This window comes from Arachis ipaensis, chromosome B7, assembly GCF_059453495.1.
Source record: "Arachis ipaensis isolate K30076 ecotype BB chromosome B7, ASM5945349v1, whole genome shotgun sequence".
Classification (NCBI taxonomy): Eukaryota; Viridiplantae; Streptophyta; class Magnoliopsida; order Fabales; family Fabaceae; genus Arachis; species Arachis ipaensis.
In genome coordinates this window covers 21,280,789-21,308,496 of record NC_142442.1, presented here as the reverse complement: position 1 = coordinate 21,308,496, position 27,708 = coordinate 21,280,789, and the positions used below count along the sequence as shown (strand labels likewise).

Below are 27,708 nucleotides of genomic sequence, written 5' to 3'. Positions count from 1 at the left end.
CTTCTGTTCTTCGACTCTTCTTCTCTTCTTCTCTTCTTCGACCTTTCTTCTTCGACCTTCTCTTCTTCGACTCTCCTTCTCTTCTTCGCCCTAAAACCCAAATTCATTTGATTGTAGATTTGTAGTGCTTACACAATCTTACAGCTTTAATTTTAAATAATTGGAGGATCACCAAGCCACAACCTAAACAAGATCATAGAGTCACAAGTTCACAGTCAACACACATATAAAGACATGGCTTTACATGATTCTAGATCACCAATTTCGCATAACTTCCCCCAAACTCCATTATTAGAGGCGCATAGTTAATGCAAAAAATTTATGAGCACCAAGAAATATTAATCAAAAGATAGCAGCAATGATCAAGATAGTCTGACTGCACATCTTAATGCTATACACGATTCATGGTTCTCACACAAGCCTCTGTTTTACCTATTCAATTTTAATGGCTATACATATGACCAAAAAATCATACAATGCTGCCAAGTACAAACACTATGGACAAGATGAAAAGTAACTTCAAACCCTGATTATCACCAAACCAAAGCAAAATATAAACAAAGCAATTAAACACTGCAAAAGCTAAATTTAAAATTTAATGAAAGTCATTCCTCTGTGAACAAAGACAGAAACAGCATTGGAAGGAGAATTAAAGAGAATAGTAGAAGAATTTCATAAAATCACTAGCCTGAACCTAACTAATATATTGTTTGCAGAGAACCCTGGGCACTCATTCCCATCTAACAACATCTGCTTTGGTTTATTGCTTAAACAAACAAATCCAAGGATAAAACCAGAGAAAACTAGAGCAGAACAGCATCAGGTACATAATAAATATTTGAAGCCTTTCTTCCAAGTTCTAAATAATGTACAGATAACTCGAAGTATTTGCAATATCTTGCAATAAAATACTTATCTACTTCCGCTACTCCTTGCTGGAGCTGGTGTCAGTTTTCTCTGGGACCGGTTGAATCCTCACATAAGGTTTTTTGGTTAAAGTCTCCCTTTTAGAGCAACAACATATCGATCATTCGTGTTCTCCTTCTGCTATAGCTCTCCAAGGTATTCTTCCAGTCTCTTTTTATTTACTTGTCCCATCATCTGATCCGAAGTACAAAAAACCCAGCATCAATAATAACACAGAAAACTGAAGAGATAACTAAAAATTGCAAAGAACTAGAAATCAAACTATATTTGTAATAAGAATGCATATATTTACTTCCTATTGACTATAACTTAAACCAGATTATGATTTATGTGGTTACAAGTTTCATATTAGAAACCCTAAACCCTAACATTTGCGCCATCAACAACCACAACATTCTAAACCACTCCCTTACATATACAACAATGCATTCACACATAAGTATCAAGAACCCTCAATGAAATACAAAAAATGGAAGAGAATAATCAACTTGAACTGTTACCTCTCACCGTCGGCAGTGTATGAAGGTGATGCTTCGTCGATAACTACTTCACTGACCGGAGAGAACAGATTCTAAGGATGATCCTCGGCGAACAAACGTGAGTGGGAAGTATGGGAGAGTGAACGGACAGAGAAGAAGAGAAAGCTTTTCTGAAGTTTTGGTGGGAAACGTTGAAGGGGAAGGGGGAGAAGGTGTTATTGGAAACGACGTCGTTTTACACACTTAGGGCATCCACTCCTTAAACGACGTCGTTTAACGGAATGCCCACATGGCAGTTAACGTTCCACATCAGCAACGTTTAGACGGCACTTCTACGAGGGATTAACGGAGATGCACGTTTCTGATTTTAAGGGATTTAGTTGGTCATTTAGAAAAATCAAGGACTAAATTGAATACCGATTTGAAATTCAGGGACCATTTTGGGCATTTACTCATTCTTTTATGTCAGAAAAATGCAAATAGTGTTGCAGATTGTATGGGTAAAGCAGTTGCTTTTGACATGAACATTTGCTCAAATTAGAGTCAATCATAGAGTGAATTTCAACATCTAATAAATTTAGATATGAACCTAATCAATTAATTTAGTTTTGTCCTTTTTTTTCTTTCTTTCTTCTCTGTTTAGTTACCAAAAAAATTTAAAAAAACTTTTTTATTTTTAATTTTTATTTTTCGGTAACGAATTAGTAGACTAGTAGTTAACCCTTGAAAGAGAAACCCGAAATCCTCCGTCACCCAAATTCGCATACACTGAAGAATCAATATCAGAGTTCAGTAGCCCTACTACCCACACTCACCCCCGCCGCCTTCTCCATCACCGAAAACTCACGTCCACCGCTATCTCACCGCCGCCATCGCATCTGCTCCAGTGGCCATTCCACTGCTCAAGCTCGTCTCCGCCGTCGCAACGCGTCTCGTGCACCACTGGTCTCCTCTGTCTCGTTCCTCCCTCGCACAGCCCCACTTCTGCCGCGCTCCAGCCCTCCTCTGGTCCAGTTCCGCTGTGCTCCATTTCGTATGTCCGCCGTGCTCCCTCTCCCTCACCTCTATGCTCTATGCTCTGGAAGGTATTTTTTGTTATTCTTGTTTTCTGAGTTAATTGTTGTTTTTCTGAGTTAATTTCCTTTATTCTTGATTGTTGTTAATTTCTCTGAGTTTAGTGTATTCTTGAGTTTGTTAATTTTGTTTTGTTGTGTCCTTTAATCCTTAGCTTTTTCTTGTTGAATGTCCTGTATTCTTGTTCTGCTATGGCGGTTGACATGTTGAGGTTATGCTGTTAGTGATACAAATGCATGTATTTGAAAAACTCTCTTCATTGTTTCTAGCTTGAACTATTTATATTTGTGAATCTAGTAAATTTATTATCTGAGTGAGTAGGGTAACATATTTCATTTTTGTTCTAAGCTTCCAAATCCATGCTGATTTTTGGATATTATCATCTATTACTCTATTAGGGATTTTGTGAGCCTTTTAATGGTTATAATAAACTTTTCTTGATACTCTTGGGTGATACACAATGATTGAGATTGAAATTTTATTTGTATTGCTTTTTCTCTCTGAAGCAGCACAACAAATCTTTCATTTTAAGGCTCCAGCATTTTGACTTTGTAAACAACTATGATGGAATATTACGTGTTGGAAGTTAGCTTTTGCTCTTTCATATTAGTTAAGGCTAATATTAATATATTATTCTTCTAAATATTTATTCCATTTCTGAATTGCCACAATGCATACATGATATATCTTTTGTTTATTAAATCTACAGGTCCTGTAGCAGAAGATACGTTTTATTAATTGAATGTGGGTGTGCCTTGATGAAGATATTTATGCTAGTGATAATAGAATAGAAGTGTTTTCATTTCTGAAATCTCACTCTTTTGATTGGGCTGTTTAACACTTCAAACCTCAGATATAGTTGTTCAGTTCGAGACTCTATCTTCCTTAAACCTTTCTATTACTGGAACAATGAAGAGAGTTTTTCAAATACATGCATTTGTGTCAGTGTCACTATATGTAACTATGAGAAAAAACCAGGAAATGATTGTTGTTTTTGTTCTGTTTCAATTATTGTTGATTGTTGTTAATTTTCTTAGTTAATTTTGTACTATTGTTCTGATTCGGAGTTAATTTCTTAGTTGTTGGCTTGTTGTTGATTATAAATTAATTAGAAATTTTTTATTTTAATGATGAAACATAATGTGCATTTTGAAAATTTTAATTATTTTATTTTATTTTTAATTAAACCGGTTCAACCACAATTTGACCTGGGTTGACCGGTTCGGTTCATTGACCGGTTCGGTTCTTGCAAATTTGCCCAAGCCTTGATCTGTTCTGTCTCTCTCTCTGAATGAGGCTTCTCGGCTCTTGCTAGCTGACCTCACTTCCCTTCTTCTCCGCGGCAGCCTACTCTCTTTTCTGCTCCACCGCTGCCTCCTCTTCGCCCCTCTGCCACCTCCTCTCCGCCGGTCTGCTCCGCCTCTCTGCCTCTCTGCCTCTACCTCTGTTCTTTTTTTGTTTTGCTGCTACGCTGTTTTAATTTTTATTGTTAAGTGCTAATGTTGCTGCTGCTATCATTGTATTGCTGTTGGTCCTGTTGTTGCTAAATTGCTGACTAAATTATTGATAAAATTTCTGATCACATTATTGATCAAATTAGGTTGTTATGTTCAATCCTTTTATTTTATTTTTTTGGTCATATTATGGTATATACAATCTTTGTTGAGGGTGCCTAAATGCTTATGCCACAGCATTTGCAAAAAATAGTAGATACAAAAGCTTTAGATTGGGATTTTGATAATAAAATTTAGTATTAGCTTTGTTTATTTTTTATTTGGTACTTGAGATTAGTTACATGAGATTTTTGGTGGATAATTTTGGATTTTTTTTTATGAATTGTAATAATTGAATATAAATTATTTTGTTGAGTGACAGTTGAAGTTGAAGCTGAAGCATGGAGAGTCTGCGGCAAATATGGTGTCAACAGCACCGCTCTCTTTCTCAGCTTCTTTTCCTCCGATCAATTTCTTCCAAGATTTTTGTCAAAGGTACATAGCTACACACACCCTTTTCGTTTTCCTGGGACTCTCCCTCTCTTGTGTAATATCATTATTACTATTTGCAAACTGGAGTACCAAAAATTTAGTTCGATTTTTTCACTAGTCTGCTAATTTGAGCTGTTTTCTTGATTTATCTTAAAGTTCTGTTCAAGCAATTGCTTTTACTATGGAGATTTGAATAACTGCAGAGCACGGCTGGTTATTCCTGCTATTGGTTTTAGCATTGGATTCAAATGGATTGATTCAACATTGGGGGGTTTATACTTAATCAAATCTGTTTTGCACATCATTGCTATAAACGATGATTTCAGAAATAGAAGTATAACAATGGTCCCAGAGCAATTAGAAAAAGGAAATAATAGCATATTACAATGCAACTAAGTAGTTGCAGCCGCCAGCCGCCTTTGAGTAGGAATCAAGAAATAACTTTCATTACTTTAGATTGTGGTATATGGAAAAAGGTTTAGTTTGAGTACAATTGAGCCATCTTAATGCCAATCCTGTTTAGCGTATATGATTTATTTATTTATTACTGTTGTAGAAGTGTTTGATTTGCCTTTGCCCTGAAATTTAATTTCTCTTGTTTTGCTGTTGCCGTGACATGAACTGAATGAAAATCTTGGTGCAGGATTAGCATTTTCTACCACGAAAGAGAAATTAGCTGAAGCCTTTTCAGAATATGGCAATGTCCTAAATGGTATGTTCTTCTTCTATTGTCACTACAAGCATTGAACATGAACGCCCCATATTAAAATCTTAATGTACCTGTCAATGTCATTTCCCTTTTCCAGCTGATATAGTACTGAACAAAGCCAAAAACAGATCTAAGGGTTTCGGATACGTGACCTTTGCTAAGGAGGAAGAAGCCCGCAAGGCACAGATGGCCATGAATGGAAATGCAAGAATCTAGTACCTTTACTTTTCTCTTCTGTGAAATGCCAAAATTCATAAATGAATCAACCCTTTTCTTTTTCTTTTGTTGCAGATATTGCATGGGCGTGTTCTGTATGTGGATATGGAACCACATAAGAAACCAGAAAAATCATCTTTTGACAAGGCAACTGCTGATGGTTGATTTGATCCTCGGTGATGCTTTGCATAACCACTAATTCTTCTGACTCACAAGGGGGAACTTATACATTCCAAGCCTAAGATTAAATTGTGAATTTAGTAGAATTCTCTTTAGAGTTAGCAACTGGCTTGAACATAATGTATCAGAATGGGACCTTAAACATGAGAAGGAGCTACATCTCCTCTCAGTGTTTTGCATATAACAATGTTGTTTTGTTCACATTGTATAAGTTCTCTCTATTTTGATCCACCAATGATGTTAAGCCTGGTAGTGGTCACACTCACACCTAGTAACGGGTCCCTGGTTGCTAATCATGCTTATTGAGAAGCAAATTTTTATGTAAACACCTTTGCAAAGCATGGCATGCTCGTAAATGATGAGATCTCAATAAATCTGTGTTTATTTTCCTATTAGTCATGCCTGTCACTTTAAAATTGACTTTATTCCACTATTATGCATACTAAAAAGTTGCTTGAGCAATTACAAATATGTTTAATTTGAGAGACTATCGGTATACTATATGATGAGGTTAAAATACAGTTTATTGTATCCGGATTGGGTGTTATATAATATGCTGAAACTTAAGAGAATTTTGTAAACTTATTTCCATACAATTTTGCGTAAGTAAAATTGTTACACTTGTTTTTCCGAGAAGTTTTACAAAACCAAAAAAGATAATGCATATCCAATTAAAACACCACATATTTACTTATCTATTATACAAAAAGAAGTGAAGATTCAATCCGACCATTTTTTTTTTGGAAAGACGACAATTTCGATCCAAAAGAATGATATACCGTTACCTAGGGTGCACATAAAATAACCAAATTATGGTTAACCGGTTAGAAAATTATAATCACATTTTGACTAACCAATTTAATAAAATAATTTAAAAAATTATATTCATATTATCAAAAAGTGGTTAACCAAAACTAAATTTTAAAAATTAATTTTTAACCGGATAATCAAAACTAAAACCAAATTTTATGCCACTCTTGTGGTCAAATTAATTAACTGATTTTTTTGTAAAAATCAGTTTTAACTGATTAAAATCGATTTTTAACCAGTTAAAAATCGGTTGTTAAATTTTTTTTCTTTGAAAATCCATTTTTCTACGTACAAATCGATTTTTTTTTTAAAATTGGTTATTTTTCAAAACTAATTTTTATTTTTATAATCGGTTAAAAATTGGTTTTTGAATTTTTTAACCGATTAATAATCAGTTTTATTATATAAAATTGAAAAAGTGCAGGGAGCCAATAGAATATTTGTACAATATGTACAATGGAGGTTTAGGGATGTCCAATTCAGTATTAGAGATATAACCCATTAGTGTTATTTTTTTCCATCAGCTAAAATTTTTAGGATGAGTGGTATTATGACATGGTATGAGAGCTTTAGATCCAAAAGATCAGAATTCGATATTTTATGAACCCATGAGATGTTTATTATTCCTAGTACCTACACATTATACAAAGCAAAATTAATTTAATTAATTAACCAAATTATATTTTTGGCTAACAGCCACCTTATCCATGTCCCTATTTATCATGAGAGGATGCAGCCTTTCCATGATCTCCAACGTTAAATGTTAACAGAAGTTAGCTTCTAGGCATGTTATTGTGATGACCTAGTAGAAAACGGATAGGGGCCGATTTGTTCCATCTTCACCCTCTTTATCTTCACCCGTAGCCCTTATTCACACAATCCTAGAAACTCTTATTTACGTAAAATACATGTCCAAAATTTAACTAATTATTCCAAGATAAAATTAAAAACGGCGTGTGTGTGTGTGTGTATATATATATATATATATATACTGATTATTTGTTATTCCGTGTTTTTGTAAGTTGTGATTGTGGTGAAGAAGATTATCATATTGCTGTTGAAGGGTATCCAAGCTTGTTTCAATGCAGCTAAGTCTTTTTTCAATCTGCTTGGTCTTGAACCTTGCCCTACAATTTTGAAATCTGATGGCAACTTAACCTGGGTGCAAACCAATCTCTTTTGCGAGTTGGAACTTCCTTTCGTGTTCAAGCTTGTTCTCCACCTCGAAGTTCTTCTCCAGAAACTCAACTTGCTCGCTTATCAACCTCCTCTTTTTGCAACTACTACCTTGTTGCACCAAGCAACAATCACAATCTTTATTATCAACGCCGACAATGTTCTCTTCTCTATTGTGGCTTCCAACAAGGGCCTATTTTTTTATTCTGTTGCTACTAATATTCTCAAAGTTCACCACTGAATTTGATCCTTGGAAAGAAGGTTGAAAAGGGTGAAGAAGGGATAAATGGGTCCCTATCCATTTTCCAGTTATCAACGTGGCACTTAACGTACAAGTCATCATAATAGTATGCCTCGCCTCGCAATAAACCGGGACAAGGGTCGAAATGTATCATTCTTTTGGATACCAATTGCCTTGTCTTTCGAAAAAAAAAAAAAAGGAAAGAAAGGGAACAAAGAGAATCAATGTCTATTTTTTTCCCCTTAAAATACCCTTCTTTTATTCTTCTCTTTAAAAATCATAATTTTTTTTTGGGTATTGTCAAAAAATGTTCTTTCTATTCCTAAGACTTGAACTCGACATCATTGGTTAGGAAACCAAATACTTACTATAACCTCACATTTGTTATTATTACATACAATAAATGAATCCATTAGTTCTTATAAACAATACAACATTTTCTAGAAATATAGACATAGCTAAACTCATCCATCCAAGAACCTTCAGGTCACCAAACACCCATCTCCATCAAAGGACCTATGACAATGAATGAAGGATTCTTAAATTCCAACTATGTTATACAATTTTCAATGATACAAAACCAAAGAATGATAAAAAGTGCAGTCTCCAAATCAAACTGTACATAGAAAACACAAATTCTAAGAAAAGAACGACTCTTTCATCCTTTTCTTCTTTCTTGTAATTACAAGTTTTTCTCAAAGCTAGAGCAGGACAGGCAATCAACAATTGATCAAGGTGAGTTTGATGAGTTGAGCCTAGTACCATGACCATACAATGATGGTAGAAGCCATCGGAGGAAGCCAACAGTAGTTTCGCCTTTTGATCTCTTTGTCGAGTACTCAATCAGCATGTTCCACAGGTCCCCAACCGTCCATCTCTGTGACAAAATCCAACTAGCCACCTGCACAACATCGAACCCAAAAAATTCCTACTAAGAATCTTAACATCAAAACAAGTCCATCTCAAGCTGAAAATGTTGCCAGCACTCAGCTGGATGGAGATACTCAATGGATGGACAGCATCCACCAATTGCAGAGAAACAAGTGACGAAGGAAGCAACGGATAATGATGATATTCATTGAAAACAAACCACAAAGATAGCTGCCAACACACCATTAAGAAGGAAAATTCAAATTACCTCGTCTAGGTTCTGCAACGCCTCCAAGCCAAATGTGTAGTATGCTATGAAAGGTCTTAGGGCCTGCATGGAAGGAACCAACACGAATTCAACATTTTGAATTGTCGCCAAAGAATGAAAATAATCAAAATATGTGTTACCTGTGAAGCAGCAAGCCACTGAATTATAGCCTTTAGTTCAGGATCTCCTCCAAATGCACCACATCCCCAGTTTCCGGTTGCAACCCCAATATTATTGCCCTGCTCCATCTGTTGGTAGTTATTTTGAAATTTTTCGAATTCATGATTTGAAATTTCTCCTTCACTTGTTTCCATATATGTTAGCGTTGAAGCGTCAAACTGCAAAGAAAAAGAGAAAATGTCCGGAAATATCTTTTATGAGAATTTCATACTCAAACATGGCTGTTCAACCAAAAATCCAATTTCTTTGTTTATTGACAGACATGATGAAAACCAACCTGTTCAGATGACCATCCATTCTCTTGTAATATTTTCTGATACTTCTGATATTTAAATTGGTATAGAAAACCACAGAATGCCTTATTGAGCTCTCTACAGGAATTAGCAATTTGAACTTTTTTAACCGTTGCAAATAATAATATTTTCCCAAATAATTGTTTTTGTAATACACATTAGTTTAAAGGAATTGAACTGGAAAAGACCATAATAAATGAAAGAAAAATATAATTACAAAACTGAAGTATGGCTACTATTTATAATTATCTCTCGACGTAAATCATACACATTCCTCGAAATGAGTGAGAAAATAAAGCTAAAACAAAGTTTGAAAAGAGTTTCAACTTTGCAGCGGATACATACAAAACACCCATTTATAGAGATTCAGGAACATAAACCAAGATTTACTAACCGTAATACAAACTTTTCCCTATATTGTCGCATCCCTGGGCTACATAATGCATCAATTGCAACAATCCTGGTTTTACGTCTTCCAAGATTGTCTACGTCCCTTTCATCCACATAATCACCGGAAAATCGAAATGATGATGCATACCTAAAGAATTCAGGATATACTTTTATCATTAGGTTACGAAGGACAATAAATACCATATTGGAAAACATGCAGCAACACAAAGAACAATAAAATGTTTGATCCTTTTTATTCTCAGTGCATAAACAGAAAACAGTGAGAAGAAAAACAGATGTCGAATTTAACCATTTCAAAAAAAAAAAAAAAAAGCAAATACAAATAATAGCCAAACATTAACAGAGGCAAAAACAGAGGAAATACACTATGCTAAGCATAATGATGAAGAAACATAATTTTCTTCCACCTTACTCGAGCAATAGGCATTAAAAATATTCTTCTCCGATTAGAAGTGAAAACCATTTTGTAGTGCTCACCCTGTATAATTAGAGAACCTTTCAACGCCAACAATATCTATAGCCTCGTTTTCCTCCATGGCTGTCAAGAAAAGCATGCCAGCAATCAATTCTGGACTGACCATGAAGCGAATTTCTTCCTATATCAGACAATTACAAAAGATATATAATAAAAATAAAAATAAAAAGAAGAAAAATTACAAATCAGCAGGCAAAAATTTTCACCTGGCAAAACAATACCTCAATCTACAGTGTCTATAAAATGATAAAAGTTGCTAATACAAAATGTACCCCACACCATATACATATGCATGTAAAACATATCAGGAACTATGATCTAAACAGCTATCCTATTTGCCAAGAATTTAGGTCTCATGGTAATACTACACTGTACCTGTACACATCCCCTTCCAAGAGCACCACCACCAACATATTTATTTGCAAAATCCACTTCAACAGCTTCACCTGACTGATCTTCTATGAGTCCTGAAGTGTGAACCTATGAAAATGCCATAGTATTACCTTGTAAAGTAAATATTTCATTAACAACCAAAAAGAAATTGGCCTCCTAGTAGTAGAAAATGAATTTCCTTCAATTACCTCGAATTTGCAAAGAGGTATAGCCGAAGTGCTCCAAAAGTTAGAATTTGGGTAAGAAATTAGATCAGCATCACCTTCAAAGGGTAGTACTTTTCGCTCAAAAGAGACAACACCCTTAGGCATATCAGAACTTATCCTTTGAAAATAGTGAATGATGCATCGAATCTTACTTTCCTGCTTTTGACTGTAATCTTCATATAGACTCCTGAAAATGAAGAAAGCATAATTGATCTGTTCTATCCAAAATTTACATCAATTTTACTAATACATTCAGAAATTTTTGCAACCAGACATAATTTTATAATAGATAAATATTAGAACAAAATGAACCTAGAGCAATATCAATACCCTCTCTTCCTATTTTTCACACCCATTCAGTCACCATTTCACACAGAAAACAACATGACATTGGCTGCATCATCTTGATACCAATAGGGCAGCCCGGTGCACAAGCCTCCCGCCTTAACGCAGGGTATGATGTACACAGCCTAACCTAAAATTACATCTGTGGCTGTTTCCACGGCTTGAACCCGTGACCTTGAGGTCACACGAAGACGGAGACAACTCAGCTGTTGCTCCAACAGTGCAAGAAAAACAAAAGACTAAAACAGCAAATTAACAAAGAGAGAGAAAAGCTATAGATTCCATACGCAAACAATTGATCGAAATTGATTATTTGAAGCTGTTTCATGTATCTGTCATGGTCCGGGAATAGGCAAAAAAGCGAACACCCAAGAAGAGCAGCAATCAACTCCTAAAAAGCAAAGAATTGATAAGGTTGACTATAATAACCATAGTCATCAGCAGTGGCAGCCATTAAGCAAGTTATATTATTGAGTACACAACATACAATACAGCAAGTAACCGTAATTTAAAATCATATAAACTCAGCAAAAGAAGCAAACCCGGGAAAGGATCACAATCCCTGCTTCCTGTGAATCCAACATGCGAAGACCGGTTCCAATCATAGCTCCCACATTTAAAACCTTATCAGCATTTTCATAGTGTGCTTCCAACAAAGATGGCAACCTCAAAAGCAAGCTCCCCAATGCTGGAACAACCTCCTCAAACCACTTCCTTGATTCCTCCCTAGTCATCAGCTGAAACAAAGCAACACCATATAACCCCAAAATCCCAACTTTAGAAGAACCCACAATTCAAAATTGAAAATTGAGTGGGAAAACCCAAAATGGCACCTGTGTGAGTGTGTAATTACCTCGTCGAAGAAGAGGGAGTATCCAAGAGAAGTGGAAGGAGCCAAGGAGTTGGAAGAGAGAGAAAGAGAGTTTCTGATGTCTTCAATGGCGGTGAAGAGGATGTGGCCTGAGTCAACGTGGCTGTGAAGAGGTCCTCTGGCGAGTTCTTTGAGCGCTTCAACCACTTGCGACGGCCAAAACAGTGTGGAAGAACGCATCACCACCGGTAGGTACGGCAGAATCGATCTCAGGTCTTCCCTCTTCTCCATTTTTCTCTTTTTCTTGTTACGCCGTTTCACTAACAAGGAGCGAATACTCTTCAAATCAACCGCAACCATGTGTGCCCAACAATATTTGATACTCTCTTGTTTTTCTTTTCTATTTTTTTTTCTTTTTTACTTTTTACTTTTCTTTTTACTAAGGTTGCGAGAACTGAACCAGTCATTGAACCGGTCAAATAACTGATTCAATGATTTAATGATTCAACCGTGGTTGAATCGTGGTCGAATCAGTTTTGTTAAATATAAAATAAAATTATTAAAGATACAATATAAATCTTTTAAAATTTAAATTCAATCATTCATGGCATAAAATTCTATATCCACATTCAATCAATAATCACCAACAATAATTAATAATAATGTCAATAATTACTTAATTAAACAAAACTCACTCAATTGATGCCAAATTACTAATTAGAAATATCTATGAACCAATCTCCGCAATATATTAGACTTTTCTTCTTTGAGGTTGTATCAATTTTTATTGCTGAGATTGGTTCATAGATATTTCTAATTAGTAATTTGGCATCAATTGAGTGAGTTTTGTCTAATTAAGTAATTATTGACATTATTATTAATTATTATTGGTGATTATTGATTGAATGTGGATATAGAATTTTATGCCATGAATGATTGAATTTAAATTTTAAAAGATTTATATTGTATCTTTAATAATTTTATTTTATATTTAACAAAATCGATTCGACCATAGTTCGACCACGGTTGAACCATTGATCCATTGAACTAGTTACTTGACCAGTTCAATGATCAGTTCGGTTCTCGCAACCTTGGTCATAATTTACATATATAGTTAAATAAGATTCATCTCTGAAATTTAAATAAAAGTAATTTGGTTTTCAATTTCATGATTACAAAAATGGTTAATTAGTATTCAATTCTATTATGATTTGTGAACTAAGAAAGAAACAAAATATGGGCAAAAGAGATATTTAAACCATAGATTTAAAAGGGTTGAAACTTACCGTTCAATGAATGTTATCTGAATATTTTGATACATTTAAACGGAACACTTATTGATCAATTAGCCTATACACTTATCAAATACATCTTTGAAGATAGGACTGCACCCAACAACAAAAACTGTAAACAACAACAAACACACTAAATCACTTGGTCAAACAAAAATAAAAGCCTTCTCCAAATCATCATAAAGTTCCCACAACCCTATCATGTATAAATCTAAAAAAAAAGAGCTATAAAATCAAATTTTCAAATTGAACAACGGAAACGTGTATGAGTTTCCTTTAGTCAAACTTTTCAATAATAATTTTAGAATTACACAAAGATAGAACAAAGCATGGAATGCTTATTAAAGCAAAGCATTAAAGGACCTTAAGAAACACCAATATTATTGCTTATTGGAATGCTTTATGATAACTTTACAAAAACCTATTAATAACTCATTCTTTGCAAACACCAATATGTAATTAATTCATTGCATATGCATACATGTATAAAGGAAAAAAAAAAACTACTTAGTTGGAGATTTTTTTTTAATTCTTTTAAATTAAGATTCAGCTATAAACTGAAGTGGTGCAGTGCAGAGGAAATAAAAAAAGAAATACCTTAAGGTAAGTGTCTCTCTTAGATGTTTTCTTTTGAGAGTACAGGAAGTACTACTTTATGATCCTCACTTTGAAGAGTAACTTGTAATGCAATTATCTTTAGGATACATCTAATTTTAAATGGAGATGATAATGAAATTAATCTAATCCTTTTAACATTCATACATCAGATAACTTGAATAGTATCTCTTTAAAAATAATCTTGCGATCTGCCGACATTCCTTTCGATACATCACCAATATGTTCTGGATAAAGAAATGGAGGAACTTAAAAAATGCTAGATCTTTCAAAGAAATAATTTTCACAAATTGAATATGCAACATCTGACTATTTTCAACCTACAGAAATTGTACAATGATAAAAATAAAATTTCTAATATATCAATGTTCAAAGAATTGAAAAAGAAGCTCACACATTGTTGATTTAAAAAGTAATGAACTTACCACAAAAGCAATCTCTTCAACAAACAAAGGTTCAATGCCAAATAACGTCTTTTCTCCGATGTTCTTTCCACTAATAGGATTTTCTTTACTGAAATTACTGCCCTCACTCCATCCAGTACACTTTTCCTATTCTATTTATGAGAATCACAAAGTGAATCTGAAAACAAATTTAAAGAAATAAAAAAGCAAGAAAATTTAAAAATAAAAATAGAATCATACACACATGATATCCTTTTAGATCAAACCCTTCTTCTCAGGATCATTCACAGATGATATCCTTTCAAGAAATGTGTTCTTGTTTTTCAAATCTATGAAACCCAATCTTTTGATGAATTTTAATGGTCAAAGAAACACTTCATAAGTTTTATTTGTTTTCTAACCTTTAAAAGTAAATTACCTTTGCAATACGGCGGACAACAGGATCTCAGATCTCTGCGTTCTCTTCACCGATATGGTCAACTTGCCGCTAGCTGCTCCTTCTTGAATGACGGGAGCAACACAACTCACAACTCATCGCTGCCACTGTTCTTCATCTCCGCTGCATCAACAACCCTCGTCACCTCTGACTTGTTGTTTTTCATCTCCGCTGCTCAACGGAAACACCTCTAGAGCATCTGCTGCTATCTTTTCTTTCTTTTTTTTGCCAAACGCTCTCCCAACTGCAATGAAAAAAGGATTCTCATACTTCATGCTAGAAAATAACGAAATTTCTAACATAATAAAATCAAGTGAAAAGACAATAGATGTTAGACATAACAAAATAGATATTAAGAACTAACCTTGGAAAATTGAGTTGTAAATTTTGTATCTTGTGGGCATCCTGTGCTAAGCACTTGCTTCCCATAAAATAACCCTGCATTCACCTAGCTGTAAGTTGTAAACAAATTACAACAGAAGAGTCTCAGTTCTTAATTGATTTGGAATTAGAACGAATAAGATAAACTGCATTTTTCTAGTGCCATTCAAGATAAATGTATCAATATAAGGGTCATTTGATAAGATATTTCTTTGGTCCTCTTTAAGGACTATTGGAACAAAAAACCATATCTTAATCTTGATAAGATAATTTATGTAAAAAAGATTCATTGATTAATAAGTTTAGGAAATAGACCAATGATAATGTATGCTTTTTAGAAGCCTTAAAGAAACAAAGTTTACTTAAAATAGTGGGAATTTTAAGTGTTTATTACTATCCGCCATTCTCCATTCTCTCCAATAGAAACTAAATGTTACCTATTAGAACTGAATTTTCCCACTAATAATTATCCTCCCCTCTTTTAGTTTACCCCTATGGTCTTCGGATCCATGCATTTGGGAAAGCAGTAGGGAGGATAAAAACATAGATGATGAGAGACTACATATACTTATTCTAAGGACCTGTTATCACAGCATGGATTACCATTGCATTATACAAATTCAAGATTCAAGAAGAATGCAAGCTTCTACTTTTCTGATAGGTCCATCAGATCCATCTAGGTCAAGAGATGTTACGCATTCTAATGATACAATGCTTTGGACTCTGATGTTATGAATGAAAAAACTAAAGCTAGAAAAAAAGGACAACAATAATGCATGAGACACACCTCATTAATTGGAAACTCCACAGTATTAGATCCTGGTCTCAATATCGTTATTTCTGAATTCACCATCTCTACTTAGCCCTCTATACTTCACCGTAAGTTGTGCAGGTATAACGTATCTGAAAATAATATAGAAAATGAAAATCAGATACACAAACATAAAAAAATTATAGTAACTAAGGAAGATAGTTCTCTGCATTAGTCACTGAAATGTTTTTGTTCCAAAAAAACACAATTGAAATTCGGAATAAAAATATTTTATTAAACCAAGATGACTGTCATTTACAAAAAATAAAACAGAAGCAAGAACATTACTAATTATCTAATTCAACTTAACTAACAATACATGAATCTAGTAAAATAGGGGCCAAATTTTTTGCAAGCTTTCAGCATCAATTTATAACGAAAACCATCTTACACCAGATTAACAAATTTTTTAAACTGCAACTTGAGCTGCTGCAAGCCTTTCAATTGAAATCCTGTAAGAGTCTTCAAATTTCAGTAAAAGTTGAACATTTAAAACTTCAATTTATTTTTAAATTAAAAATCTGACCTAAAGGAAGAGTATGAGATAGAGTCAAGACTAATTTGAGCAAATAATGCAATAGAAGATGGCTGACACCATGCTTTCCTCATATTCCAACCTTAAATAAATGAATTCTTAAGGGATAATATCAAAATACAAATACCAATATAAACACCTTTTTGTATTTAAATAACCGACTAAAGCACCCAACTCTATCATGCATCTCATCTTAGTATATAAATATTTATTATCTAACACAATTGAGTTTCATTCATGCATCTCATCTTATAATTTGTTGAAGATATTTTTGTTTTGATGGATATATATACAGTTTTCTTGAGTATTATATTTAAACTGAAATAGAAAAGTAAAATATTGTCCATGCCACAGATAAATTTGGAGTTGAAAAGATTATAACATTATATTATTATGAATAAATAACTATAGTGCCTTCTGTACATTTTCAAAATCTATAAATGATAAGAAATTAGAGAACTAAGTGAGGCTTACTTTTAGTGTTGGTTGTGCATTCTATTATTGAAGAATCGCAAGGAATTAGGCTACCATTTGGTGATGTCATTAGCATTATCCCCAATTGTTCTTCCTGCAACAGGTAAACATTATCTTAGACAGGTAATTATAAAGTTCTCACACAACTCTAGTATGTATAAATCGAAAACAAGAAATATATTAGATCATAGCTTAAAGTAAGTATTTATCTTAGATATTTTCCTTTTAAGAGTATAGGGAGTACCACTTTGTAAGCCTCACTTTCCTTGTTCGCTTATGAGAAGCACAATGTGAATCTGAAAACAAATTTAAAGAAATCAAAATGCAAAAAATTTAAAAATAAAGAAATAGATCTGAAAAACAGAAAAAGTAAAAAAGCAGAACACATAAACCTATTATTTCTAGGTAAGGCCTTGTTTGGATAAACTTCTAAGAAAAGATCTTTTTTCGAATTATCTTTTTTTAAAAGATCTTATGGAAAAGTAAAAGTAATTTTATATTTGGATATCTCATTCCAAAAGATGTTTTTATCTATCAATTATGTTTGGGTATAACAATATAAAAGTACTTATTTATTTATTTATTACATGAAAAATATCTTTTTTTTAATGAAAAAGATATTTTAAAAAAAGATGTAAATTACAGCTTTTCAAAAAAGATATTTTTTTTATTTTTCTAATGCTTTTATTTTTACTACTAGAAATTTGTCAAACACACTAAAAAAAGATCTTTTTCCGTTGAAAAAAATCTTTTTTTATTCAGATAATGGCGCCCAAACAAACACTAAATCACATAGATAAAAGAGACAACAACTTTCAATAAGAATTCCGCTAGGAAAACAATGAGAAATCTTGACAATGTGTACAATGGGCTTTGAATTTGGCCCAAATACATATCAAAAATAAAAAACACTCCACAAATTATCTAAATAAAAAAACCCACTCAATTATTCCGAAAAAATAACCACCTCAAATCCTAATTTATCAAAATATTTCACTCCAATACCCTCTTCTTTCCCAACCGGTTGCCACCCCAACCTTCATCAATAATCATCCCACTTTACTATTGCTGTTTGGCTTGCCACATGCTACCACCGGCGTTGTACACCCATAATGAAAATAACCATCTACTCAATAATAAAAATAATCATCTGCATATCTAATAAATTGAACATCCAACATATTTTAATTGTATAACTTAACCTAATCCAATCAAAATAACCATCCACATAAGAATTAAAATAACCATCTGCATACCTACTAAAATAACCATCTGGCTATTGAGTTAATATTAAATGGTTGAAAGGATCAAAGATGCCGAGAGAGGAATATCGTCATTAATTCTAGCATAGTGCTCACATTCCTACCACAAGAGAGAGTTCTTCAATTGACTTCTGCTTTGGAACAAGCCATAAGCCTTCCCAGGATGACTAACCCTACCAAACAATTAAGCCTTTGTTACATTGTTGAGGGGGAGAGGGAATTACCGCATATTACTCCAAATTTCAAGGGGGCTCATGTGGTGCTACGCCCAATCAATACTTTCGTAGAGGTTGCAGATGGTGTGGTGTGCTTGCCAATTTTACCATCAAAACAAGTATCTATTTTTGGGAACATTGCCCATATCAACTTCTTAGTGGGATATGTTCTTGATGCAATTGCTGTCAACATCAATAACTCCACGAGAGGGTTGTGCAACACCGCAGCAATGCCGCAGGAGAAGAGTGACGCGAAAACAGAGGCAGTAGCATTGGGTTGAGCTTCGGAGGGCAAGGTGCCTGCTGAGCGGTGGAGGTGGAGGCGGTGTTGGCGGGAGGCAGCGGCAGTGTCAGTATGGCCGGCAGAAAGTGCAGCGGCATGAGGTGAGGACTGGAGAAGATGACGGCAAGTTTTGGACTTGTATTGAAGGTCATAGTGAGATTAGGAATAACCGCACGTAGTGTGAATGAGTTTAAATGCTAATCCTAAATTTTCAAAATTTAAATTTTGAAATTAAATAATTAATTAGAAATCTAATATTTAATATTTAATATTTCTTTTTTTTAATTCATTGTACACATTGTACACTAATATCATTGTCTCCCAATACTTTCTCATAATGATTAGCATGTTACCATTTCAACTTCACCCTTTAACATGGTGTATTTAGAGGAGAAGAGAATGGAATTTGCATATCGAGTTTCAAGCAAACAATGGAATCCAATTCTAGATTTATAAATGTCTAGGAGGATACAAAGAACTAGTACTTCATCCAACTTAATTATTAAACAAAAAAAAAAAAAGGCCAAAACACATATTACAGGAGGATTGATGCAATCAATTTTTTGAACAAAATGCACCACAACCACGATAACTAACACTCACCAATTTAATCAAGGGCATTAATAAGGCAAGTATTAATCTTTTACCTATTATATATTAGAAAAAATGCATACCTACATATGACAAAAATAACGTGATCACCATTTGAAACTTATTATGTGTCTAGTTCATTCACAACTATATTCACTGTCACCAGACAAATTCAGTGAATTTTCTAGACATGATTTTAGCTCCTAGTTACCTGCTACCACTGTAAAAAAAATAAAAAAATAAAAAATAGATCACATAAATTTCCTAAAATGAAATGTAATTTTTCAGATCTATAAAAACACAGCCGACGATAGGATATCAAAGCTTTTCATTGGTGTCGACAACTTGCTGCCAGCTGCTCCTTATTTATTGATGGCAGCAACACCACTCACTGCTATCACTGTTCTTTCTCCTTACTACTGCATCAACGGCCACCATCACCACTGGCTTGTTATTCGGAATCTCTGCTACTCGATGAAGACCAATTCAAAACCTCTACCGCCATCTGCTGCACCAACCACCGCCACTCTACCTTCTCTGCCAGTTACTGCTTCCATCACCAGCGAGCTCCCTCTTCTTTCTTGCTGGTGATATCTCTAGGTATTTTGAACTGCCACTCTGTTTGTGCCTCAATTACAGAGAGCGCTTTTGAGAAAGAAATAACAGAAAGAGAGATAAACAAAGCTGAGGAAAGAAATGAATTTTAATATCCTGAATTTAAATCTGTTTCCTCAAACACTGATTTCAAAATGGTTCAGATATACACATTTAAATTTTGATCCAAAAGGAGAAAGATTGCGCTCAAAATCAATTCTTCTTTGTTTCAAAATTTGAACTCTACTTTACTTTTTTATTGTGCCACTTGTCATACAAACAGTGTGAACACTTGTCGAGTAAATAAACTTGACACTTGTCGATGAATGGATCAAGCACTAGTTGCTTATTATATATTAATAGATTAACTAGAAAGATACTCGTGCGGTGCGCGGACAATACAGATGCAAACTATAATGACATGAATGTCTGTTTATATTTTGTATTTTATTTGGTATAAAAAGTAAAAGAGATTCTGTATGTTGTAAAAAAATTTATTAAAATTTTGGAAAAAATGAAAAGAGTTTCTATAAAGGAAAAAGAAAAACTAATGAAGTTTATGCGATGTTTTTGTCCGTAACTAAGGATGTGATGAATTGAATATTAGATAAAATTAATTCGTATATATTTTTATCATTTTGATTGATTAAGATTTGATTTGTATTAAATATGAACACTTAGAATGAGTCTAACGAAAGAAATAGGTAGCAAGAAATGAAATGGAGTTTTAACAGTGTAAAAACTACGAAAAGGATAAAGATTTAATGTAATAGAGGTACAACAAAATAGTTAGAATGACATATCTAAAATAAGCCATGTAAGTCTTAATCTTCTGTAATGATAGGATATGTCATGTGGTAAGATTGGTAGTATTTAATATTCAATATGTTGGTGTTGTTGCTAGATCTGCAAGATTGAGAATAATATAAGAAAATTACAGGTTATTATATAAATTCCAAAAAGAAAAAAATGTTGGTCAAACGTATTATCATGGCCGATAATAAATCAAAGTTGGAGCAATAGGTTTGTATAAGGGACCATGGATGTATATAGAAATGAGAAGATAAAGAAAAAAATACCTCAAGTTGAATCCATTGTCATATATTTCTAAAGACTTCGGGATAAACAACATTCTCTGTGTTGTTAGTGTTTTCATCATGAGCAATTAAAATTTTCAAACCTTTTTTATTTGTGACTCTTGAGATGGCAACATAAAGTTGGCCATATGTAAACACTGGTTTTTTCAGTAGCAATCCGACGTGGTCCAACGATTGTCCTTGACTTTTGTTTATTGTCATTGCATAAGATAGCATAACAGGAAATTGTCTCCTTTGAAATCTAAATGGTATCCTTACATCTGATGGTGTTAGTATCATTCTAGGAATTCAATAACTTTGCCTCGATAACTTTATCCCCAAGTCTTGTAATTATCAATTTGGTACCGTTGCAAAGCCCTGATGAGTGATTAATGTTTCTGATAAGCATAACAGGACAACCGACCTTTAGCTTCAATTCATGATTTGGAAGCTCTGAGCACCTAAGTGTTGCTAAAGATTCTGGTGTGTGGATGCCTTCAATTTCATTGTTACCTCCTTCGGACAGAGACTTATTGGAACTAACATAGGTCCTGCATTGATTGTTGTTCTTTGCAGTCATGTAATCATTTACCTCATCTACAACATGAATTGTAGGAGCTAAAATAGCTCGACCTTTCAAGTGGCTTTCGTTAGCCATGTCAGCAATGTAATCAGAATAGATTGCTTCAATCATTGCCTGTATAGGATCATTAGTGATAAGCAATTCAGGAGGTATGTTAATCATGCTGCTTCCATCACATGTTCCTTCAGATGTTCCATTGCCAACCTAAAGAATCCATTCAGCAAATTGCTTTAAATCTTCTGCCGGAGTATCTGTAGCCATACATTGTAGTCGCATGTTTACAGTGAGCTTTAATATTTCACAATGTTGCCATAGATATGATGAGTTTAAAGATGCATTTACAATGTCTTGTCTTGTTCCTTTTGGGATCACTGGTAAGATTTGTCTAAAATCCCCACCGAAAATAATTGTTTTTCCCCCAAAAGGCAATTTTCGATTCTGATCATCTTTGAACCTCATCAAATCTCTCATTGTCATATCCAGTGCCTTGAAGCAAAATTTGCTCATTATAGGAGCTTCATCCCAAATTATGAGCTTAGCTGTTACAATCAATTTTGCTAACGGACTTCCTTATTTGATGTTGCAAGTTGAGAACTCATCTGGAGTTAATGGTATAGCAAACCTAGAATGTGCAGTCCGACCTCCAGGTAGCAATAGAAAGGCAATACCGCTAGATGCAACAGTTAAGACTATTTGTCCCTTTGATCTTAGTGCCGAAGCTAAAGTTTTCCAAAGGAAAGTCTTTCCTGTACCTCCGTGGCCATACAAAAAAGAATACACGTCCATGTTGATTTTTTGCAGCGTTGATGATCTTATCATAAACCTTTCTTTGCTCTGCAGTTAAATTGGAGAGGCACTTAGTATGTTGCTTTTATAATGTAACACGATCATAATTTAACTCATCAAAGATCATTTAGTTTCGGGTTCTGAAATGGTCAGTATCTCCTGATGGAAATGGTATGGTCAGGTAATCTCGTAAGCTTTTTCCATTACTGTTCAAGATTTGCTCGATCTCAATCAACGTTAAATTCTTTAATTCTTCATCACTCAAAGCTAGATCTGAAATGTTGAGAAGGTAAAAATATCATTTACTATTGTACACGAAAATTGATTATGGATAAAAGAAAGACAACAAAAATATATAGGCAACATTTTAAAGATTTTAAATTTAATTAAAAAGATATTTATTGCAATCGTTTGCTTACCATATAGGCCAAACATGGCTCTATGATCATGCAAAATTCTATCACTCAATAGCATGGCTATTTTTTCCCAAACAGCTTCGGGGCGCACCATTGAGTTAGACCAAAATAGAGTCGCAAACAACTTTCGCAAATAATAACCCGAGCCCCAATGACTTGCTTCCTCAATAGCATCAATGTATTCTTTGTCGTCATCAAGCAAGCCGCGTGCATAGCATGCATCTCGAAATGATGAGTAAATAACACCATTGTAAGTTTGAATGTTTGCATAGCTTATTGGTCCCTTTATAATATTTAACAACAACCTTAAATAATAGAGCTCACCAGATGATGGTGGAACAAAGATCATCCTTCCAATGACTTGATGACTTTTCCTGGGTTCCCAACCTCTAGGTGACGATTTCCAAACAAACTTGCTTGGAAACTCGTTGTAGGTTAGTTCTCTAGCTATAGCATATTCTTTGTTAGCTGTAAACCATGCTAGAAACATGGACTCTTTAACAGTCGCCTTTGCAACTGCATCAAGTAATGATTCGTCATCTGTAAAGACAACAGGTTGTTGATCTGGTAAATGAAAGATAAGCCTTTCCACGGATGGATTCCTGTTTTGAATGTCATAGGAAAATATCCTCTAAGCAGCTTCACATGGAGATATATATCGGCAATTGTAAAACATTTTCACTTCATCAACTTCTTTAGTTGATTTTTCACCGGTGGAGTTTGTGCAAAAAGAGGCTGTGACACGATCACTCCCTTTGTTTACATATTTGAATAAATACTTAATAGATCTTGACTGGTTACACCATTCGACATTAATGTGAGCACGGTACTTCAGTAACAACAATCTATTATATGGCACGACATACTTGTTGTCAAGATGAATTCCTGATACTTTGATTGTGCGTCCATTGTTTCAACGCTTATAAACTGGGTAACCATCTTTGTCTACCGTGGTAACTTCATTAAACTTCTTAGGGAAATGATGTATGCAACGTCCTTCATCCATGCAAGGCAAAGTTGGCCTGCTAATACCACATGGACCATGGAGCATAAAAGTCTTCACAACTTCGTAATATGCATTGTCCACATTAGGATCCAGAATTTCAGCACAAATAATTTTGTTTATATCTGCTGGAGTTAGATATTTATCTTGTTCATGCAAGAATAGTAGTATATGTGCGTGTGGGAGCCCTTGCTTTTGAAATTCTATTGTATAGATAACTGAGAAAAATGGCAGAAACTGAATAGTATTAACACCACTAAGCTAAGATATGATGAAGTATTTTCATGGTAGCAATAAAAATCTGAAATATGTATTTCAGTTGCATACCTGCTTTTTTCGCCCCGAATAATTTGTTGTATCTAAGATCCTTAATCATCTTGTCCAGTTTTACTTTGAATAGTCTGCAAACCATATCTGGCCTGTCCTCTGGTTTGACTTTATGCTTTGCACAGTACCATTGTATTTCATCCCATTGCGGATTGCAAGTAAAGGTGATGAATAAATCTGGATAACCAGCGCATCTGCATATTGCCATAGCGTCTTGATAATTTTGTATCATGTATCTTGGACCACCAGTAAATGTTGCTGGTAGTATAATTCTCTTTCCTTTTGAAGTAGCATTTGTCTCACCATTGAATACAGCATCTCGAAGCCCATGGTATATCTCAGCTCTAAAATCGCTTTGGTGGGTGTAAATGTATTTCAACCTAGCACTTTCAACCATTGAGAATGCATCAACTAAGAACTGTTGGAATAAGCGATAGGATTGTAAAAGGACACCATTGTGAGAACCCCGATCTTGGATTCAAAATGCGAAAAACTCCCGCATTGTGACATGTTTGTCTTCATCTGTTGGGTTTTTCTTAACTCGGTTCAACACAATATCTTCTCTCCATCCATCTTCACCATATGGGAATAAAAGAGGATACTGTAAGCCTAGATAAGATGGGTGGAGCTCTGTTATTCTTTGAAGTGCTCCCGACTTAGTTTTGACAATAATATCTCATTCTTTTGTGGATCCATCAAAATTTCCGACAATTAAGGCAGCAACCTCAGATACCGAAGGCAAATTGTATCTCCTTCCATCTTGGCCTCTTTTGCCTATGAGTCGTAGGCGAACTGAATCAGTAGCGTTCGCTGCGAGTGCATCGCAAGCAAGTCGAGAAGACTTTGCAAGGACATTATGATCGTCCAAGATAGTCTTGATAGTAGAGACTATATCCGCATGGAGTTTGTTCAATTTATCCTTTGAGCTACAAAGAATCAGCAAGAAAGGATGTTAACATGACCGTGTGTATAACATTTCAACCAAATCATACTTTCTTTATTCCAAAATTTAATTAAAATGTATTGAATTTACCTCACAGCATGGATTCTATTTTTTATCTCATTTTCGGTGTCATATATGTATAATTGTGCAAATTTTACTATTCCTCCATCCAGTGGAAGCAAGCTCCCCATTAAATGATAGTTTTGACCGTGCAAAATAAACGTTGGGGGTCCACGGCTTTCATTAATCGACCTGTGTATCTTGCCTCGAAATGATGTGAAAGCGAACATACTATTATAGCTTCTAATATTCGATAAAAAATGTTCGGCCTTTTAATTATTATCAAAGTAAAGCCTCCTCAATGGCTCAGGAGGATCTTGCATCATAGGAAGTTGAACTTGACCTTGTCGGCAGCATAGGCTGAACTTTGGTAATTTAGGATTGTAATGCTTTTCTATGCGCTCTTCATACTAGAATAGAGTTTTGTAATATTGGCATGTATAGTTGGGATCTCCAATATCCCAAAAATCTATGAAAAAGGAAAAGGAATTAGCAAAGGAAAGTAGCATGAGATGACAAAGTATAGCAGTTTACGCAAAATAAAAATAAAGTTTTTCAAAAAATTAAGATGCAGTCTTGTATAACTTTAATTACAAAAACTAATTTTTTTAATCTAGAAACCGATTCAAAATGTTAAAATAGTAAAATTAATTTAAGTGCTTATTAGAAATGAGTTGAATGATTAAATGGAATTGAGTCCGAAAACTTAAATCAATATTTTGCAATCTACTTTTAACATATGACACATAAATTTAAGATTAGTGTATACTTTAACTATATACAGGGACAAATTTAGAGGGGGCCAGTGGGGCCATGCTCCCCCTCCTGGCCGAAAGGATTTAAAACTTCTATATATTATATGACGATATATTCAACTTTAAAATTGAGCTTTTTTTTGTCCCATGACTTGGGTTCAAATCCCAATTGTTACATTTTGAAGATTAATATACATTTTGAATATTAATAGTGTATTACATTTTTTAGAATAATCTTTTTTATCTATAAATCTTTTTTAATTGTTCCTTAAATTCTTCATTTTTTTCATTAGCCATTTGTTTTAATGAATTTTTTTTATTGTTTCTTTTATGTTTTTAATTTTTTCCTAACCTTTCAAATCTATTATCATATAAAAAATACTTTAATTTTTATGACAAATTCTAATTGAATGGTAAAAAAGTGAATACATATAAATTAAATTATTTCAACATTTATTTATTTTCTTACGATATTAAATTAATAACATATTAAATAAATTATATATTAGTATGAATATTTTACATATTTTGTTTGCTAAATTATTTTATACTCATATATACAAAAATATAAGATTAACTAATCTATATTCTTCATAATAATAAAGGATAAAAATTAGAATTTTAGTTATTATAAATGATATCAAATATGACATTATTATTTTGGAGTAGAACTTCCTATTTTAATATAGTACTTATTAATAACTTTTTATTAAAAATAATAATAATAAAATGATATCATCAATTATATAATACAATATTTAATTAAATAAATATTTTTTCGGCCCTTTTTCAAAAAATTTTTGGATCCGCTCCTGATTATATAGATAATTAATTTTCAGTTTCGCAACAATATAAGATAAAGTAAATTGTAAACCCCGAAAAATTAGCGAGTAATTAATCAATAAATTAATTTTTAATAAAAAAATTAGAAATGTTAATTTTATAGCAAAATAGGATAGAGCTAATTAAAATAATAATTTTGACAGTAATTCCAAAGAATTTGGCCCAAGATTGGGCCGAACGGGCCAAACCAGGCCCAATCCAACCTAGCCATTTAATTAAACCCAGTTTCCCTTATTCCCTTTCATTCTCAACCATGCTGGAAACAATTTGGAAAAAGGGGGAAGAACAACCAAAGCACCAAACCCTTGATTCTCAATCAAATCCACATAACTTTTCGCTCTGAGCTCCGATCGCTGCACTGTTTTGGCCACGCGTCTGCGGAGTCAAGCTCTACAAAGCCCGGTACATTGTGAGGTAAGAAAGTCACATTTTCTTCCTCAATTTCTCCATTTACAGTTTCAAAAATCATTGGGCTTTGGTATTTAGATTTTGTGTAATTTCGGTGTTTAGGATCGAATTAACTTAGTGGACTTGCCAAGTCTTCTCCCAATTCTCTGTTGGTGAGGTAAGAACCCTCAAACCCTATTGGATTTCTTGGTTATGTGTGTTGGAAATTAAGTGTGTATGTGTGGATATTCATGATATGATATAGGTGAGGTGTATATATGTGATATGAAGCAAATTGGGAACACTAGAAGCTTAATTGGAAGCTTAATTGGAAGCTTGGAGTTGGAAACTAGATGCTGAATTTTTGGTGTTGAGGCTTGCAATATTGCCTAGTGGGTTGCCTTGGAAAATATGTGGAAATTGGCCAAGGTATGGTTTAAGTTTCACGTATTTAATATATAATGTTCTATGAAAACTTAGGCTAGAGACCCTAGAATAGGCATTGAATTTGAGATGTTGTTGATTGGTTAGAACAGATTACATGGATTATGTGATTATTGATTTTTGAAGGTGGAGTTGGTGTTTTT

The 27,708-nt window shown here is 33.8% G+C and overlaps 4 protein-coding genes across 7 annotated transcripts; 1 reads left to right on the top strand and 3 right to left on the bottom strand.

Moving 5' to 3' along the window:
* The first annotated feature begins 2,112 nt into the window (after positions 1 to 2,112).
* On the top strand, positions 2,113 to 5,962 carry LOC107609720 (small RNA-binding protein 11, chloroplastic). Of its 2 annotated transcripts, none has more exons than XM_088492577.1 (5): positions 2,113 to 2,491; positions 4,356 to 4,468; positions 5,109 to 5,177; positions 5,272 to 5,378; positions 5,466 to 5,962. In XM_088492577.1, the coding sequence occupies exons 2-5, from the start codon at positions 4,375 to 4,377 to the stop codon at positions 5,553 to 5,555; spliced, it is 360 nt and encodes a 119-aa protein (XP_088348703.1). In that variant the 5' UTR covers positions 2,113 to 2,491; positions 4,356 to 4,374; the 3' UTR covers positions 5,556 to 5,962. The 2 variants fall into 2 exon arrangements, with proteins under 2 accessions (XP_088348703.1, XP_016167223.1); XM_016311737.3 differs by lacking the exon at positions 2,113 to 2,491 and adding an exon at positions 2,503 to 3,889.
* Positions 5,963 to 8,141: 2,179 nt separating this feature from the next.
* LOC107609003 (poly(ADP-ribose) glycohydrolase 1) lies at positions 8,142 to 12,409 on the bottom strand. Of its 3 annotated transcripts, none has more exons than XM_016310816.3 (12): positions 12,092 to 12,406; positions 11,781 to 11,975; positions 11,526 to 11,629; positions 10,876 to 11,080; positions 10,670 to 10,774; positions 10,297 to 10,415; positions 9,803 to 9,946; positions 9,393 to 9,486; positions 9,076 to 9,273; positions 8,936 to 8,998; positions 8,553 to 8,698; positions 8,142 to 8,313 (listed from the first exon to the last, which is right to left on the bottom strand). In XM_016310816.3, exons 1-12 carry the CDS (start codon positions 12,338 to 12,340, stop codon positions 8,280 to 8,282), a joined length of 1,656 nt encoding a protein of 551 aa, XP_016166302.3. In that variant the 5' UTR covers positions 12,341 to 12,406; the 3' UTR covers positions 8,142 to 8,279. The 3 variants fall into 3 exon arrangements, with proteins under 3 accessions (XP_016166302.3, XP_088349817.1, XP_088349816.1); XM_088493691.1 differs by having other exon boundaries at positions 8,560 to 8,698; XM_088493690.1 differs by lacking the exon at positions 8,142 to 8,313 and having other exon boundaries at positions 8,315 to 8,698; positions 12,092 to 12,409.
* Positions 12,410 to 21,319: 8,910 nt separating this feature from the next.
* On the bottom strand, positions 21,320 to 22,387 carry LOC148550546 (uncharacterized). Its single transcript, XM_088494533.1, has 3 exons — positions 22,224 to 22,387; positions 22,056 to 22,116; positions 21,320 to 21,805 (listed from the first exon to the last, which is right to left on the bottom strand). Exons 1-3 carry the CDS (start codon positions 22,385 to 22,387, stop codon positions 21,320 to 21,322), a joined length of 711 nt encoding a protein of 236 aa, XP_088350659.1.
* Positions 22,388 to 22,514: 127 nt separating this feature from the next.
* On the bottom strand, positions 22,515 to 24,530 carry LOC148550545 (uncharacterized). Its single transcript, XM_088494531.1, has 4 exons — positions 24,134 to 24,530; positions 23,740 to 24,024; positions 22,807 to 23,343; positions 22,515 to 22,660 (listed from the first exon to the last, which is right to left on the bottom strand). The coding sequence occupies exons 1-4, from the start codon at positions 24,528 to 24,530 to the stop codon at positions 22,515 to 22,517; spliced, it is 1,365 nt and encodes a 454-aa protein (XP_088350657.1).
* Between the last annotated feature and the right edge of the window lie 3,178 nt (positions 24,531 to 27,708).